Raw genomic sequence first — 17,358 nt, 5'->3', positions numbered from 1 at the left:
TACTTGCATATTTCTTTTACTTTCGATGCATGTATGGAGGGGAGACAATTAGCATATGTGGCGTTAGTCTTTAGTTAGCATACATGAATTCTTACCACAAACAATGTGGATTTATAGCATTTTTCTTTCAAGATGATAAAGTCAATCGTGTCGCTGGGTTAGAACTTCTATATCAAGAAACCGGCCCGGTTGCAGTTTCCTAATTGAGTTCAATTGATCAGTTTGATCGTGGGAGAACTCCGTTTAAATTTTTGATTAAATTTGTTTTTTTATTGTATGTGTTTTGTAGGCCCTACACCGCGCGCTCCGGCACAAATTATTTGCGAATTTATTTACGAAGAACACGGAGATTTGGGTGTGATTCTACTGGTCTGGTCTGGTCTGGTCTGGAATTGACTCAATTGAGGGCTTCTGACTTGACGATAAGGGAACGAGTGTTATACAGGATCTCCTCTTGACCGGTATTTTACTCCGTGACTGAGCTGGCGCGAAAAGATACGGAGGAAAGGGCAATGGTGAATCATGGATCAACACAGAGTTTTGCTGTGTATCACATGCGGTTCCGCACGCTGGGAATAGTACGTAGAGGGCTTGTATGGCGCATTGAGCGGCTAGATACAGATAACTAGGTGATATACTCTGTAGTATTACGGAGATACGGAGCTCCCTGCCTGCTCAGTGACCTGTATAGCCTGTAGGTAGCCCCATCGGCTATATTCTTCATCTACTTATGGAGTAGATCTAGATCCTGAATTAGCCGGGTTGATTGAGTACGCAGGCTAAGTACTAGGAAAGGCAATTGTCTTTGGAGTAAAGCTCCGTAGATGGGGGAAGTCAAAGTCGGGAACGTCCGGGGGTGTTGGGCCAGCTGATATGACTCAAGTTGGAGAATCAATTGTCGATGTTTGTAGTATACCCTCGGCTACGTAGATCGATATTCAAACAGCGATTGTAATTGTTATATTGTTGTGCTGTTGTGTTTGAGAAGAGAGAAGAAAAACAGGCTCGACACGAGAGATAGAGACACACCGGCTTACCCAAAAGAGAATTACTACCCTAACATAGTACGCTCTTTTTTTCCAGACCCGCCTGCCGACTCCGCCGAGCAGCAATCGGCATTCCGCCGTGTCTAGCACTACCTAGCACGACTTTCCAGGATCCTGTCCATCTGGACTTTTATCCATTGAATTATCCACCCACCATTCTTTTGAACTGTCATTGACAACATTGATTGATATCGTAGTCCTGACTACGCAATCATGTTGGTCCGTCAACGGATCGCTGCTGCGCCAGCAGCTTTCGCGCGAGGAGCTACAAAATCTTTTTCCTCTGCGTCATCATCTTCATCATCGTCAGCGCGCCTTTTCGAGACTCGACCATCCCCATCACAGCTTCTATCGAAGCAGCGCTCGACATTCGCTCGTCGCGCGTACGCAACTGAAGCTCCCGTCCCGGCACCAGCAGCACCCAAAAAGAAGCGATTCCGATTCCTGAGATGGACGTATCGTCTTACCGTGTTGGGGCTGTTGGGTGGTACGGGATACTTGGGATATAGCATCTATCTTTTGCGTCATCCTGCAGAGCAGATTGAGCCTGATCCATCCAAGAAGACCTTGGTCATTCTCGGTTTGTCTTTCTCTGCAACTCCAATTGAATTTTTTTGGGCTCTAATCAATGGATACAGGCAGCGGCTGGGGCTCGGTCAGTCTCCTCAAGAAACTCGACACTGAAAATTACAATGTCGTCGTCATCTCGCCTCGCAACTTCTTCCTCTTTACGCCCTTGCTCCCGTCCTGCACAACCGGTCTGATTGAACATCGCTCGATTATGGAACCTATTCGCAACATCCTCCGCCACAAGAAGGCGACCGTCAAATACTACGAAGCTGAAGCCACCAAGATCGACTACGAGAAGCGCCTGGTTTATATCAGCGATGACTCGGAGATTAAAGGTGATGTGTCGCATACTGTTGTTCCGTTTGACATGTTGGTTGTCGGTGTCGGGGCTGAGAATGCTACTTTTGGTCAGTTTTTCCGTCTCTTCTCGTAGGAGTAAATGCTAATGTTTGCAGGAATCCCCGGCGTCCGCGAACACTCCTGCTTCTTGAAGGAAGTCGGCGACGCGCAGAAAATCCGCAAGCGTATCATGGACTGCGTCGAAACTGCCTCCTTCAAGGACCAGACCGAGGAAGAAGTCAAGCGTCTTTTGCACATGGTTGTCGTCGGTGGTGGTCCCACCGGTGTCGAATTCGCCGGTGAACTACAAGATTTCTTTGAAGAGGATTTGCGCAAGTGGATTCCTGGTATTCAGGACAATTTCCATGTCACGCTTGTCGAAGCTTTGCCTAACGTATGTTTTTTTTTTCTTTCGCTTGATCCAAATGGGATATGCTGACTTTTGGTAGATTCTGCCCATGTTCTCCAAACAACTCATTGAATACACCGAATCCAGCTTCAAGGAAGAGAAAATCACCATTCGCACGAAAACAATGGTCAAGAACGTTACCGACAAGTACATCGAAGCCGAAGTCACCAAACCGGACGGAACCAAAGAACTCGAAAAGATTCCCTATGGTCTGCTCGTCTGGGCTACCGGTAATGCTGTCCGTGACGTCGTCAAGGACCTCATGAGCCAGATTCCCGCACAAAAGAACTCTCGCCGCGGTCTCGCCGTCAACGAGTTCTTGGTCGTCAACGGTACTGAAAATATCTGGGCCGTCGGTGACTGTGCCATCACCAACTACGCCCCCACCGCCCAGGTCGCCAGCCAAGAAGGCGCTTTCCTCGCCCGCCTATTCAACACAATGGCCAAAACCGAAGCCCTCGAAGACGAACTCAAGAAACTGTCTGTCGCGCAGCAAGAAGCCAAGAACGACGAAGCGCGCAACGAAATCTTTGCCGAGATCAAGGAACGTCAGCGCCAGCTCCGTCGCACAAAACAGATTGGTCCCTTCCAGTACTCGCACCAGGGAAGTCTGGCGTACATCGGCAAGGAGCGCGCTGTTGCCGATATCAGCTGGGTGAGTGGAAACATTGCCAGTGGCGGTACAATGACATATCTCTTCTGGCGAAGTGCGTATTTGAGTATGGTTTTTAGCGGTATGTCCCCCTTTTCCTCTTTATCTGGGTATGAATTGAGCTGATTGTGATTTGATGATAGCTCGAAACCGTATCCTCGTCGCCACAGACTGGATCAAAGCCAAGATCTTTGGCCGCGACGTTTCGCGCGAGTAATTTCCTTTCTCAAAAGCATGACTTAGACTTTTTCCTTTTCTTCATTCCTTTTCATGTCCTGCCCTGCCCTGCCTGCCTCTGTCCAATTAGTTTGTCGGTCTGATTTTTCTTTTCGTTTCAGTTCATGAAATGTGTACTGTGTACTACATACTTTTTTTCTCTGATAACATTGATACATTGATACATTGATACATTGATATGCTAGCAAAAGGAATAGAATAATTGTATTATTACATATTACTATATATTTTTCTGTTGATTTGCGAGCGTGAATATGGGATTGCTGATAACGTTGTGAGGGACGCCCCTGAGTGCACGCTACAGCAATCGGCAAGCAGCATGATAATGGTGTTCAGGTCTCTTGAATGTCGGACGGATCACTTGATGTGATACGGCTGACGCCCCAACTTCATGGCATGGGGAGGTGGTGGCCCCTGAAGCATTTTAAGCTTGAAGTGACATTATTAAGCTTGAAGTGAAATTATTGTCAACTAGTATAGGTAAGTAGAAGTAGAAACCATTTCTATTACAAAATCTTAAACACCAAACGAACATCGACTAACGACTATACACACTTTACAGGTATGTCCGAGTTATACGTATATTCCCCCCCTGAAATCTCACCAAAAACGCATCCACCATCTGCCGAAAAAATAGAGGAAAGGGAGTTAAAGAGGCGCGACATCAACTCCCTGAGCATTATCATCTGCGTTCAGGTCAGAGCCATCAAGCGCATTGGCCACTGTCTCGTCATCGTCGGCATTGTGGTCGCCTTCGTCGTTGTGGCCGATGTCTTGGCGACGGTGTTTGAGAATAGTGATGTTTTGCAAATTCTTGCTTACGTCTGCGCCTGAGCCGTCGGCTGCGTTGACGAGTGCGTCGTCGTCGGAATGATTGTTGTCGCCGGTGTTGGTGTTGGTGGAATGGCTGTTGTCGCCGTCCGCGGCGTTGAGGGCTGGTCTTGGTCCCGGTGCTGCAGCAGGGTCTTGGGCTGGTGCGATGGGGGCTGCGGATGCACTTGGCACCGCGGAGGCAGATGGTGTTGGTGTCGAGGCTTGTCGACGACGTAGAACAGTGACGTCCTGCCCATTACCGTCTACGGCGGCAGCAGAATCATCAAGCGCGTTTACCAGAGCGTCATCGTCATTGGCATTGCCGCTGTCAGTGGTAGTTTTAGTAGGCGCATCTCGACTGAAAAGAGTGCTCAACCATCTCCTAGCCTTCATAACGAGGGAGACGGATTCGTGACGGGACTGGTGCTGCTGGAGCTGGTAGCGGCGGAGGATAGTCACATTTTTGACATTGTGATCTACCTGCGCACTTGAGCCGTCGAGTAGATTCAAAAGACTCTCATCATTGTCTCCATTTCCACTGTTGGACACGGACTCGGACTCTCCGCCGAGGCCGTTGAGGAGCTGGCGCTTCCGCCTATATTTAGCAATAGAGATGTTTTGCGCGTTGTGATTCACGCCGGCACGGGAGCCGTCGACTGCATTTAGGAGGGTATCATCATTGTTACCATTCGCATCACGGTTGTTCGTCAGACTGGGGCGTTGACGACGACGCAGGTCGGCAACGTTGATGTCTTGCCCGTTGCCGTCGAGTTTGAGGTCGCTGCCATCCAGCAAGTTCAGAAGAGAGTCGTCGTTGTCGTCATTATCAGAACCCGAGACGGAAGATTGGCGTCTCTGGTTTGCGCTGACGGGCAGGTCGTCAGTGATACTGGTAATGGCACTACGAAGAGTCGCGGTATCTTGACGTTTTTCCAGGCCGCCGAGGCCGCCGAGGTCGCCGAGGACACCACCGAGTCCCCCATTCTCGCTTTCGGAAGACTGGCGTCTTCTCAAGCCACCAAGGAGACCGCCTAGTGGATCGCTCTCGTCACTTCCAGCATCTTGTCGAGCCTTCAATCCACCAAGGACACTGCCGAGTCCAGCATCACCGACATCGGTAGTCTGGCGTCGATGGACATCTTCCACGGGGGCCTTCTATCTATGCTTTAGCCTCTTTCTTTGTCTTTGTCAAAGTCAGTAGAAGCAATTTACTTTCGGAGTAGGCGCCGAGGCAGCCAAGACGCAAAGAAGAGGGAGAATGGCCGCAGTCTTCATCTTGCCTCCTATGATCCTTTGGAATGAATGGAAAAAGAGGTTTTTTCGATTAGTGGTAGACAGGGATATGAATAAAGAAGAAATCAATGAAAGATATATGGGAATGACTGTTCATATAAAGAGTGACGATTCCGTGGCAAACGAGAAGTTATACAGAGAAACAAGAATAATTAGGAAATACGGCGAATATCAATTCACCGTTTCTCTCTACATGTTTACAAGCTAGGTAAGCAATCAACCTGTCAATCATTTTCCATACAAAACAAAGACAGATACCTAGGCAAGATAGTCAGGGGTTCATGTTGCACAGAATCATTGATTCGAAAGATGAGCGGACTCAAACGGAGTTACTATTCTTCTCTGTTTGTATTGTTAGTTTATTCATCTATTAGAATGTCTAATGATTTGCGTCGAAAGTAGTCCTGAAGGGGGATCGTACGTCAATAGGCCGAGAGATTCTAGACGAGTTGGAAATGATTTACATGGTTTTCCCAAGATTTGGAATGCTCCGAATCGGAGTTGATGAAATTTTGGAATATTCTGTTTGTTTGAAGAAAATAACAGGGTTTTATGAGTCTACCTACATGTATATAGGATCTCAGTCCAAATGTCTTATAGAGAATTGTACTCATTGAGTCTTTGTTGGGGATATACTGCTTGGCAGAACGGACGTTTACCTAGATACAGCTTTTCTGATAGTCGGCTTATGGGTACACAGAAGAAGTACCTGCTAAGCACTAAATGATAAAACCAAGTTTATGATACTAATCAGCGACCATTCATGTATTTGGTTGGATTGGGTACCTAAAGCGAGCGACAAGCCCTAATTTGGTCAGGTACATGTTACACAACATCCTCGTACCTGACGTTAGCACTCTATCGCGTCCCTCAAACCAGTCTCTGATATCTAATACCAGGGTTCTACATATATTAATAAAGGGACATATACTGAAACATAAACAAATGATACATCCATCCATCCCCGCTACCGTGAGCGTATTGAGCGTCAACCTTCTCTATTTAGCTTGCGGACATGGAAAAGAGAAAATAACATCTTGGCTCATATCTTCGGAAACATACCCGACTAGACACGTTAACAGCGGAGCATAATTGGGGCGAGATCCCCGAAATGGATGGACATTCCTTCGGAGTACATGTATCACATCTGCGAGCCGAGTCGTTAGTTGATGATCAGCAAACGGTCTCGAGCTTTACCTGCCAAATGATTTTGGATATATTCTGTCTGATTTGGGATGGCACGTATTAGATTATTCGCCATCGCAGATCTGAAAATCTCAAACTCGGCTTCGATACCCTAAGACATGGACACATTGACATCGGTTTGATCAATTAATGGTACATCAACACTCTACTTCTCAGCATCTTCAAGCCACTTCCTCAATGAATCTGTAGGTCCATCATACACCTTCACCCCCTCTTGAACAGGAATATCATACCACCCCGGCTTCTGCTTTACATAAATATGCTGCTCAACCTTCGGCACAGGCGCCGTTGACAATTTCTCATCGATCGTCGTGGCAACCAATCCCACCTCATCAGGCACAGCGTTATAAACCATTGTCAGAGGTGAATGACACGATCCGCAGAACGTTCTTGTTGCTACCTTGCTGAGTTGCAACTTTTGTAATGCCGGTGATTCATCCCAGTGGCCGAGTTTCCTCCACTCGTCGTCCCCTTCTTTTGTTGACGATGGGGATCGTCTAAACCATTGTAATTCCTCACGCCTGACATTCACAAAAGGAGCGAATGGTGCGCCGTGGAGGGAACGACAGGTTGTGCAGTAGCAGAACGTCATTTGGTAAGCGGCGTTGCTGCTTTGGTATTTGATTTTGCCGCAGTGGCAGGKGCCGACGACCGCGGGKTTTTTCATTTCGTTGACCATTGTATATGATTTTTGTTCGAGGAGTTTCCTTCTGTATATTGTTGTGAGTGTTCTTGATATCGAAGGGGGAAAGTTAAGTTGAGGTAATCCGTGTCTAGGTCCCTAGCGTATACGTCACTTCTATAATCTTGGACAGATGTTACATTATATCTGGAAAAACATCAACACCAAACTGACTCAATCAACCTGTTGACCTAGCATAAGTGGAGAGTAATCTTGGCTAACCATTAAAAAAAAGAGGAGACTTAATACAATTTCTGAAAATGAACGAACCACAAAATATACAGACAAATCAAGACACATCAAAGAACAGAGTAAAGAAACAAGTAACTCCTCCTTGATTCATCCTTTTCTCTATTCATTCCCATTTTCTCCAGATCCGGACAGATTGATATCAGCGCTTTGCTAAAAGGAAGATGTTAAGAATACACTCCGTCATCGTACATGAACTCTCGTTTGACCAGAGAGTAATTTAAGCCTTCTGCTCGAGGACACGGGTGATAAGACCGGTGGCGACGGTACGACCACCCTCACGGATGTTGAATCGCTGACCGGATTCGGCGGCAACGGGACGATGTGTCTTCAAGATCATCTCGACGTTATCACCGGGCATGACCTGCTTGGACTGGTCGTCACCGGGGAAGCTGAGAGTAGCAGCCTCATCTATGAACCGTTAGCTAAGAATGTCTTCAAGTGAGGTTTAAGGGGACATACCGGCAGTACGGATGAAAGCTTGGGGACGGTAGTTGGCGCCGAATCCAGTACGGCGACCACCTTCAGCCTCGGTCAAGACATACATGGAGACCAAGAAGTTGTCGTGAGCCTTGGTGGTTCCGGGAGCAGCGATAACCATACCACGGCGGATATCCTCACGCTTAATACCACGGAGAAGGAGACCAGAGTTGTCACCAGCACGGGATTCGTCGCAAGACTTCTTGAAGGTCTCGATATCGGTGACCTTGGTCTTGATAGGGTTCTTCTGGTATCCAATAATCTCAACCTCAGAATCCTTGCGCAAAACACCACGCTCAACACGACCAGAGGCAACGGTACCACGACCAGAGATGGAGAAAACTTCCTCAACGGACATCAAGAAAGGCTTGTCAAGGTCACGCTGGGGGGTAGGAATCCAGGTGTCAACGGCATTCATGAGTTCGTCAATCTTCTGTTCACCGATTTCAGGCTTGCGACCTTCCAAAGCGCACAAAGCGGAACCGAAGATGATGGGAGTCTCTTCACCCTCGAAACCGTAGGTGGTCAAAAGTTCACGCATTTCCAACTCGACAAGTTCCAACATCTCGGGGTCCTCGACGGCATCGACTTTGTTGACGAAGACGACGATCTTCTGGACACCGACCTGACGGGCGAGGAGTAAGTGCTCACGAGTTTGGGGCCTACTCTAATCAGCAATGTCCGTAATAAGTACCTCGTGGATATGTACATTTGACCATCAGAAGCAGCGACGACAACAACAGCACCGTCCATGTTTGCGGCACCAGTAATCATGTTCTTAATGTAATCGGCGTGACCGGGGCAGTCGACGTGGGCATAGTGGCGGCTATCGGTCGAGTACTCGATGTGAGCGGTAGAAATGGTGATACCACGCTTTCGCTCTTCGGGAGCTTTATCAATGGCACCGTATTCAAGGAAGTTGGCAAGGCCTTTTTCAGCCTGGCGTTTGGTGATGGCGGCAGTCAATGTAGTCTAGATGAGTGTTAATGTGATGTAAAAAACCTGATGTCGAGATGCGCACCTTTCCGTGATCAACGTGACCAATAGTACCTGCCAGAGTCAGTCGATATTACCAAAGTAACATTCAAATCATGTCAATTACATACCAACGTTAACGTGGGGCTTGGTGCGCTCGAAAGCAGTCGCAAAAGAGCGGGCTGCGTATCTCTCGTTGGAGAGGACATGGTGCACTGGGTTGGCAGCGCGAGGACGCAACAAGGAGGACCTGCTGCTCCTCAAGAGGAGATTGACTGATCTGGTGATACCGGCCATTATGTAATCCTCTTTATATCGCAATCAATCAATGAATGGAATGAACAAAGAAAGGAAGAAACAAGACAAGAGAGAAAGAATGATGGGAAGGAGAAGTGTTTACAGCTCGACTGTTCTGAGGTCGTCAAGCCGAGCCTCCGCCCAAAATTTTTAGGGAGGCTTAGTCAGCGCGATGGGCCAATGGGAGCATGGTATTTGCGGCATAAGTTGATAGCACATGTGTTGCTCTGTGATTTCAAGATTCGTAGTGGCAATTGAAAGAATTGCAGAAGATTTTTTTATGATGGGTATATACAGTAATATACAATGCAATAGTACAGAATATCCAAGAACTCGCTAATTCTTCTTCTCCACGGTGATCGTCAATGTTTTACCAATCTCTCCATCCATGGACTTGGTCTGATGAGCATTAGCCTCCTCAATGGCAGCTCTGAGACTATCCATCAATTGCTTGATCTCATCCGTCGTAGCCATACGCTTGTTTCTTTTTTTTGTCAACACGATTTCCACCGTCCGGCCCTTGTCAATAAACCCAGACAGCTTCTTCAACCGATGCGAGAGATCATGCGGATCAATCGACCAATTCAACTCTATCTGTTTTGTCGATGTTTTGGACGCATGCTTGGCCATTCTCACGGCCTTTTCCTTTGCTCGTTCTTCGTTTCGGAAATCGGACATTCTCATGATTTTGCACACTGGCACGCGAGTAGAATCTCCAGGATCTAGTTGGACCAAAACTTGCTCACTGCGTCGCATCGCGAGAAGAATATTTGATTTCCGTGTTGGTGATTCAAGTTGTCCATTTTGATCCACGATCTGGATGACATCGGCTTCGATTTCGTCGTTGATCTTTCGAGAGTAGCGTTGCGGCTTAACAACTCTGTTTGTTTCGATAGGGTTGGTGACGGCGCCAGCTGGTCGGTAGATTGTGCGAATTTGATCTCTTAATATAGGCTGTATTCGTGATGGTGTCTGAAGTGGTCGGCGTGTAGCTGTGTAGCGTGATGCGGCGAATGCCTGTCGAAGGAGGAGGGATGTCGAAGCCGTGCCCCGGAGGGAAGCCATGTTGCTACTGCATGCAAAAGCAGTCGTCTTAAAAGAGAATCGACCTAGGAGCAATAGTATGGACGATAGATAAACTTCGGTATCTCAGTATATCAATGGTGTAGTGTCTTTGTTGATCGGTCGTGAGCTGTAGCTGCAAACGGAACAACCTGGGAGTGACAGGTGGAGTGCCTTAGGACTCAGGCCAGACCCGCAACGCCACCTTAGCGCTCCTTCCCACTTATCGCTCCTCCTATCCCAGCCCAGACTGATACTCCGTCAACTAACAAGCAAGGAATCGCCCCTTTTGTCTTGCGACTTTTAACTTCATTTTTTCTTTTCGCTCGCCTTCGCCAATTGCCATCTCACCAAGTCTGACTTGGATGCCACTCGTTTAGTTCAGTCATCCATGCCATCGTCCTAAAAGTTCTCGGTTCGTTCATCGTGCAAGCAGGCGCCGCTCACCTGGGTATCTGCTCGCATGTCCACTAGTATCGACAATCAACAAAACCATCAGTCTTCGGTCTTTTCGTCGCACTCACGGAAACGGTCTTCTCCTGCTGCGGTGCCGCCGATTGGTAATTCATACAAGGCTTCGCCAATGCATTCAGAGAAATCCATCATGACGCAAAGGTCACGACTCGTCAAGGCCAGCTTGATAATTGCTGGAGCGATTTTGTTTTTGTTGTATTTGGTTCCCTCGCGGCACTCTGTTCCTAATATATCAAGTGAGATTTCTTGCCGAGTAGATTGTTGATCAGTTACTAACAAGACTAGGTGTGTCCGACACTACAGATGCTTCCACGAAGACATGCACCAAGCCACATGATCCCTCCAAGCCCTTACGGCAATACGTTTTGATGATTGATGCAGGAAGTACCGGCTCTCGTATTCACGTTTATCGCTTCAATAATTGCGGACCGACACCAGAACTCGAAGACGAAGTGTTCAAAATGACCCCGAAGAAAGAAGGTGGATCCGGTCTCAGTTCGTACAAGGAAGACGCCGAGGGTGCCGCAAAGAGTCTCGATGTGCTCATGGACGTTGCCATGGCAAATGTTCCTGATGAGTACAAGTCGTGCACGCCGGTTTCCGTGAAAGCCACTGCAGGTTTGCGCTTGCTTGGAGAAGATCTTAGCAAAAACATTCTGCAGGCCGTGAGACATCGTTTGGAGACTGTCTATCCATTCCCTGTCGTCTCGGATGAAAAGGGAGGCATACAGATCCTGGATGGAAGTGACGAGGGTGTTTATGCTTGGATCACCACCAACTATCTTCTTGGTAAGATTGGTGGTCCTGACGATACGCCCACTGCTGCTGTTTTCGATCTCGGCGGTGCCTCGACGCAGATTGTTTTCCAACCGACCTTCGACAGCCCATCTGGTGGTATGCCAGAAAAGCTTGCCCCGGGTGATCACAAGTACGAATTGCAGTTCGGTGGACGGGAATTTGACCTTTACCAGCACTCTCATCTTGGATACGGTCTCATGGAAGCCCGTTCTGCGGTTCACAAGTCCATCGTGGAAGCTAAATTGGCAACCAGCCCTACTGATCTGTCCTGGTTGAATCGGCCAATTTCTAACCCTTGTATCGGTCCTGGAATGCAACGACAGGTCAATCTTACCTTTCCCGAGGGCCATGCTCTAGCACCCAAAGTCTCGGTTACGATGACTGGACCTAAGGAACTGTCCGCACCCGCTCAATGCCGCGGCATTACCGAAAAGATTTTGCACAAGGAAGCTGATTGTAAATTGGCCCCTTGTTCATTCAACGGAGTTCACCAGCCTTCTCTCGAAAAGACCTTTGCCAAGGAGGATGTCTACATCTTCTCTTACTTCTACGACAGGACGAAGCCACTCGGAATGCCAGACTCTTTCACTCTCCATGAGCTACAGCGTTTGACCGAGATAGTCTGCGGTGGAAAGGACAACTGGGGTATTTTCGAAGGTATTGAAGGAGCTTTGGAAGAACTTGAAGGTCGTCCGGAGTCTTGTCTAGACCTCAACTTTATGCTTGGTCTTCTTCACACTGGTTACGAGATGCCTCTATCTCGTGAGGTGAAGATTGCTAAGAAGATTAAGAATAACGAACTTGGGTGGTGCTTGGGTGCAAGGTTTGTCTCCTTTGTTGTCATTTCATGGAAACTATCGTACTGATATATATTTCAGCTTGCCGCTATTGAGTCAGGAATCAGGCTGGACCTGCCGCATCAAAGAAGTATCATGAGGAACCAGCATTCTGGACCTTTTGCGATCACGATGCCATGATATTATATATTCTGGGAGATAGGTTTGTACAGGCATTGTAGTGTAATCATTCTTCTATATTTCTGCATGCAAGCATGTAGTCTTTTGTATCGGTTTTATATTCGTTGGAACAGGTTATAGACTTGATTTTGTTTGAATTGTTTCTACGGTTGTTGATCAGATCTTGAGAGGTCATGGGTTGGTAGGATTTGAACGAATATGTACAAGTATTTGAGTTATGAACTCAGTAAGAGCGTGAGGAATTAATATTATCAGTGACTATTTACACTGAATCCAAAACACTCATAGTCTCGCACACGTAGGGTGACTGTAAATGACTATCCGTCATCAACTTCCTGAATACCAGGGTTCGTTTTCAGTTTCTGTCCAGATCGATTCTTCAATCCCATGAGTTGATTCAGAACCTGTCCTTCGCCATCCTCATCTGCGCCCTCTTTCGGAGATGTTTCGTCTTCCTCCTTATCACTACCCGACGAACTCTCATCACCAAGACTGATATCACCCGGCTGTCTCTTCTTCTTCTTTTCTTTGAGTACACCCAAACCAAGATTCTGCTCAAAAAGCTTATTAACACGCAAAGCCATCAATGGTACAAAAAAAAGGTTACTACTCACCATTTCAATATATGTCCTCTCCTCTCCTTCTGCTGCTTGAGCTTCATCATCCTTGACATCATCAAGAATCATATCCTCCAAGCTCTCGCCCCTGGCAAGTCTCTGCTCAATATCCGCATTCGCGGCTTGAAGTTGCGGTAAGAATGATGATATACGAGACAATAGGTCAGAGGATTTTGCGGGGAGAGAGATTTGCGGTTTGGGGCGGCCGGGGATGTACGGTATTGTCTCTGATATTTCATATCTTTCGTTTTCTTGCCCATTATTGTCGTCCTCGGATGAGGATGTTCCTGAGGACGATGTATAATCATCTTCGTCATCTTTGATAATATCATTGTTGGTATTTTCGATTTCAATGACATGATACCTTCCCTCCGACGACGAGTGTAAAGTAGATTTCCCCTTGGATCTTCCTAAATGTTGTCGTTGTGGTGATATTGACGCTCTGGACCGTTTCGATGACGAAAATCCATCGTCTTCTGTATGACCTCGTTTTGGAATCATTTCTTATGATATTGTTTGGAGGGAGAATTTCAAGCTTGCGTCATCATTGCCCCATTTGAATCGTATGCGTAAAAAGTTTTCATCAATTAAGGCGAGGTAGTTGTTCGAATTGTTTTAGATGGAGTAGAATTAGACTCGATCATAAATTTGGATCATGCTAGAAAATCGTCGGTCTTTTGGCCAATTAAAGATGTATGTTTCAATAAATTGTTTGATTGGAGGCCAATTTATATTTTTCTAGCGAGTGATTGGCTGAATATGTCAGATATTTTCTGTTTCGGGGTTGGCTTTCCGTCTCTTAGCTGGCCAATTAGACTATCAGATCAGGTGATTTTTGACGACCAACTCGAACAAGTCAGCATGTATTTTCTTGAGGATTTAGACTTATACGACCTTAATGAGCTTAAGCTTCGAAAGGCACTGTTAAAGAAATACGAATACAGTCTGGTCGCATGAAAGCTAAGTATATTGTTCTCGTACCGATGTCGACGGCACATCCGCTTTGGAAGAGCGTAAGAGTTGCGGATGTACTTGTCGACCTAGCTCTTGACCACGGCATCCGCAGCAGGATCCTTCTCCACACGGATTTGTTCACAGCAGGCTTTGAAGCGCTCATCAGCCGTAGTTATCAACGCTAGTATCAGTCCCGAACAAGTCCCGGATAATTCTTCTATGTCGTCTCCGCCATCAAAACGCCAGGGACCAGATGTCTGCATCTTGGCAAAGGACAAGTTTGACGTGCGTGTAAATCGGGATAGAATCTCTGTGATGAGATCGCTTGGAGTGAACTTCATCATACCAAGAGAAGGTGAACCCAAAAATATATTGCAATAGAAATGTAAAAAAGAGAGAAGTTCGGAATTTGTATTTGAAGATCCTCAGGGGAGAAAGCCGTCAAAAGTGTCAGTATAAGGCATAGACAAAGAAGCCCGGGCACAAAACCCTAATACACAAAATTGCACAATGGCGCTGCCTACTTGGTGTGAACCAAGTAGTTTCGGGTACGACTGCCAGAAACAAGCCTTCGGGCGCATCGAAGTGATACGAACAAAATTGTCGTTTGCTTGAGGGCTTTCCAGCCTCCAGCCAGGGACTAGGTTGCTTTGAGAAGGTCACAATGAGCATTCGTAAAAAAGATTGCCAAAAAAATATGAGCTGGTGAGTTTATTAATCATATGGTCGTGCACTTCTTCATTTGTGTGTTAGTCCTGGCACCATATGGTGAGATGAATGCCCTCAACAGTGCTAGCCCTAGCCCTAGCCCTAATTGTTATTCGGATTGAAACGAGATCCAACAACAGGATGTTTGTCAACGACGTCAACTCCCTTACTAAGAATGCTACAAGAAGACCGCAAGATTTGTTATCTTTAGGTGTTGCTGTGCATAGGTTCTCCGGGTCGGCCTTTTGGAATCATGCTTTTGACTGGTATCGATCGATCTATCCAGTCGGCATCCTACTGTGCGGGCATTCGATTGGCTAGAGCATTTCTTTCTCAATACATACACGTTGACATCTACAGGTACAACTCTGGCAAGCCACAAGCTCAGAGCGAGTGTCTGAGTGTCTGGAGTGATTTTGATGAAATTGTTAAGTGGAATTTAGACCTAGTGAAATAGAGGAAAGGTAGGACGAGCAAGGGAAAATGAAGGACATGCAAAATCTACATAAGTAGCTCTAAAAGTAATTTTACTATACATCCATTAATACAATCTCTTGTTGCCTCTGTTCATTTCATGCTTGCTTACATCGATATGTTAATAAATCGCTGGCAGTAGCCCCCGCAATACAAATGGCAGAAAAATATGATAAGACGTATAATAATTAAACAAAAAATTTAAACGTCGAAAAACATGAAACCAAGCTTTAAGAAGATCCCCCATATCAAATACATGCCTCTGCGTTGAAATTTTGGAAGCAGCAGACTCCACAGCACAAGATGTTGAAAACGCATTAGACATGGAAAAGAGAACAATGCAAATAAGCCAATAAACAGTACAAGCAATTACAGCGCTAAAAAGACACCAAAATCAAGCCTTGAGAGTGATAGCAGTGATGAGAACAGCTAAAATATCCATATGCTTAACATTGTTGACATCGAATGGCCCAAAGGTCTGCATCTTCAAAAAAGTATTGTCAGTGATCTTTCCTTTCCTCTTAATGTACTCGATATAATCGGGGTGACAGATTGCGAAGGTGACCCAAATCTTGTCGCAATCCTGGGAAATCAAAACGCGGCTATGTAGATAGTCAATTGAAATTCTTGTTCACACTTTCCATATGAAGTCTCAAGTGCTACTCACTGCCCATTCAAGTCTGGAAGACGCCCATTTTCTCTCATCAACCAGGCCACCATTTCGGCCCCCTCCTGCATGAGGATTTCCATTTCCTTTCTTTCCCTGGGCTTCTTCTTGACTTCAACAATTGCGAGAATATCTTTGCCGCCTCTGGTTTGAAATGCACCATCAGTCCACGCGTTGAAGGACCCTCTATCAAAGGAAGCCTTCAGATGGATATGATCAAAAGTCCACTCAAGACCAGTACCTTCCACCAACTCCGAAACTCCCTGGAGCAAAAGTATCAAAGCTGAACTGGGCGTTGTCTCATATAAGGCCTCGTAGTATTTGTCGACATATGGCTCATCTACTTCAACTGCGGATTCGGGTATCGGGGGCCCTTCGGACTGTTCTGACACCTGAGCACTGATGAGTTCTTTTGCGTTGCGGGCTGAGTCTCTCTGTGACGGTTTCCTCGAGGATAATTTCAATGCAAATGATGGTCTCAACTTAGCCATTTTTCCCTTTTCTTTCCTTGTATCCGATTTTGCGACTTTGTACAGCTGCTGGTTCCATTGCCGATATCTATGCTCAGGTGGGATATCCACATCCTGGACAGCTGCAATCTGTTCTTGAACTCGCTTGACTGGCTTGAAAGAGCCAGAATACGACGGGTGGTCACTTGCAAGATCGATAACGGATATTCCCATGCGGATTAGCTGTAAATAAGCTTTGTACTCCGTTGACCGAGCCACACGATCGGTGGCATCGTTCCAAATTTTGTCAAGGCCAAACCTCTTCGAGGACCTTTTAATATATTCTGGTTTTCGAATAGAGGACGAACGGATGATCCTGAGAGCCAGGTACTGTGTTTGCGTGACCTTGCTCCCGGAACCAAGATAGCCCTGCTCAAGCTCATGGATAGGCGATATCTTTGCTTTAGCCCATAGGTTGCTCAAAGTATCAAGGCTCTCAGGGATGATGAAGTTCGGCACATCAGTCACCTCCTTTTTAAAAAGGTTTGGCCTTTGATTTAGGTCGGTAGCCATTTTCGACAACTCAAATGAGTTCTAGAGAGGACATTGAGAGGATTGCAGATAGAACAATTTAGTAAGTCTGTTGGACGGGCTTCTCAGATATATATATCAAATGAGTTTGTTTTATATATTTGGATAAGTCGCTTGGGTTGGCTTCTCCCAAAACCTTTCTTTTATCCTTTTCATCGTAATAGGTTGCTGATTCACGGTACATTTAGAGAACTCAATCAACTAGCTTCTAGAAAGAAGTCTAGCCACAGTGCATCTCCTTCATTAATTGGTTGTGACAAGATTTCCATGATTTTCCAAACCATTCGTTGTATGGGCTTCTCTAGAGCATAGGGTTCATGCACAGTGAATGCCGTTTGT

At 46.4% G+C, this 17,358-nt stretch overlaps 8 protein-coding genes across 8 annotated transcripts; 2 read left to right on the top strand and 6 right to left on the bottom strand.

Annotated features, from left to right (window-relative positions):
• Positions 1-1,259: 1,259 nt before the first annotated feature.
• Positions 1,260-3,233, top strand: BHQ10_006502 (uncharacterized protein; the record flags this gene model as incomplete). Its single annotated transcript, XM_040879096.1, has 5 exons — positions 1,260-1,626; positions 1,685-2,023; positions 2,072-2,349; positions 2,405-3,098; positions 3,160-3,233. 5 exons carry the CDS (start codon positions 1,260-1,262, stop codon positions 3,231-3,233), a joined length of 1,752 nt encoding a protein of 583 aa, XP_040735006.1.
• Positions 3,234-3,901: 668 nt separating this feature from the next.
• On the bottom strand, positions 3,902-5,341 carry BHQ10_006501 (uncharacterized protein; the record flags this gene model as incomplete). The annotated part of the gene is made up of 2 exons (XM_040879095.1): positions 3,902-5,221; positions 5,279-5,341. The coding sequence occupies 2 exons, from the start codon at positions 5,339-5,341 to the stop codon at positions 3,902-3,904; spliced, it is 1,383 nt and encodes a 460-aa protein (XP_040735005.1).
• Positions 5,342-6,710: 1,369 nt separating this feature from the next.
• BHQ10_006500 (uncharacterized protein) lies at positions 6,711-7,244 on the bottom strand (the record flags this gene model as incomplete). The annotated part of the gene is made up of 1 exon (XM_040879094.1): positions 6,711-7,244. One exon carries the CDS (start codon positions 7,242-7,244, stop codon positions 6,711-6,713), a length of 534 nt encoding a protein of 177 aa, XP_040735004.1.
• A 472-nt stretch (positions 7,245-7,716) lies between these two features.
• BHQ10_006499 (uncharacterized protein) lies at positions 7,717-9,248 on the bottom strand (the record flags this gene model as incomplete). The annotated part of the gene is made up of 5 exons (XM_040879091.1): positions 7,717-7,907; positions 7,959-8,638; positions 8,686-8,948; positions 8,998-9,026; positions 9,083-9,248. The coding sequence occupies 5 exons, from the start codon at positions 9,246-9,248 to the stop codon at positions 7,717-7,719; spliced, it is 1,329 nt and encodes a 442-aa protein (XP_040735003.1).
• Positions 9,249-9,584: 336 nt separating this feature from the next.
• On the bottom strand, positions 9,585-10,313 carry BHQ10_006498 (uncharacterized protein; the record flags this gene model as incomplete). The annotated part of the gene is made up of 1 exon (XM_040879090.1): positions 9,585-10,313. One exon carries the CDS (start codon positions 10,311-10,313, stop codon positions 9,585-9,587), a length of 729 nt encoding a protein of 242 aa, XP_040735002.1.
• Positions 10,314-11,152: 839 nt separating this feature from the next.
• On the top strand, positions 11,153-12,448 carry BHQ10_006497 (uncharacterized protein; the record flags this gene model as incomplete). Its single annotated transcript, XM_040879089.1, has 1 exon — positions 11,153-12,448. The coding sequence occupies one exon, from the start codon at positions 11,153-11,155 to the stop codon at positions 12,446-12,448; it is 1,296 nt and encodes a 431-aa protein (XP_040735001.1).
• Positions 12,449-12,876: 428 nt separating this feature from the next.
• Positions 12,877-13,677, bottom strand: BHQ10_006496 (uncharacterized protein; the record flags this gene model as incomplete). Its single annotated transcript, XM_040879088.1, has 2 exons — positions 12,877-13,110; positions 13,174-13,677. 2 exons carry the CDS (start codon positions 13,675-13,677, stop codon positions 12,877-12,879), a joined length of 738 nt encoding a protein of 245 aa, XP_040735000.1.
• Positions 13,678-15,706: 2,029 nt separating this feature from the next.
• On the bottom strand, positions 15,707-17,001 carry BHQ10_006495 (uncharacterized protein; the record flags this gene model as incomplete). The annotated part of the gene is made up of 2 exons (XM_040879087.1): positions 15,707-15,914; positions 15,980-17,001. The coding sequence occupies 2 exons, from the start codon at positions 16,999-17,001 to the stop codon at positions 15,707-15,709; spliced, it is 1,230 nt and encodes a 409-aa protein (XP_040734999.1).
• Between the last annotated feature and the right edge of the window lie 357 nt (positions 17,002-17,358).

This window comes from Talaromyces amestolkiae, assembly GCF_001896365.1.
Source record: "Talaromyces amestolkiae strain CIB chromosome Unknown scaffold12.1, whole genome shotgun sequence".
In the NCBI taxonomy this organism is placed as follows: domain Eukaryota; kingdom Fungi; phylum Ascomycota; class Eurotiomycetes; order Eurotiales; family Trichocomaceae; genus Talaromyces; species Talaromyces amestolkiae.
Note: the sequence above shows the minus strand (reverse complement) of the source record. Positions and strands in the feature narration are given on the sequence as shown.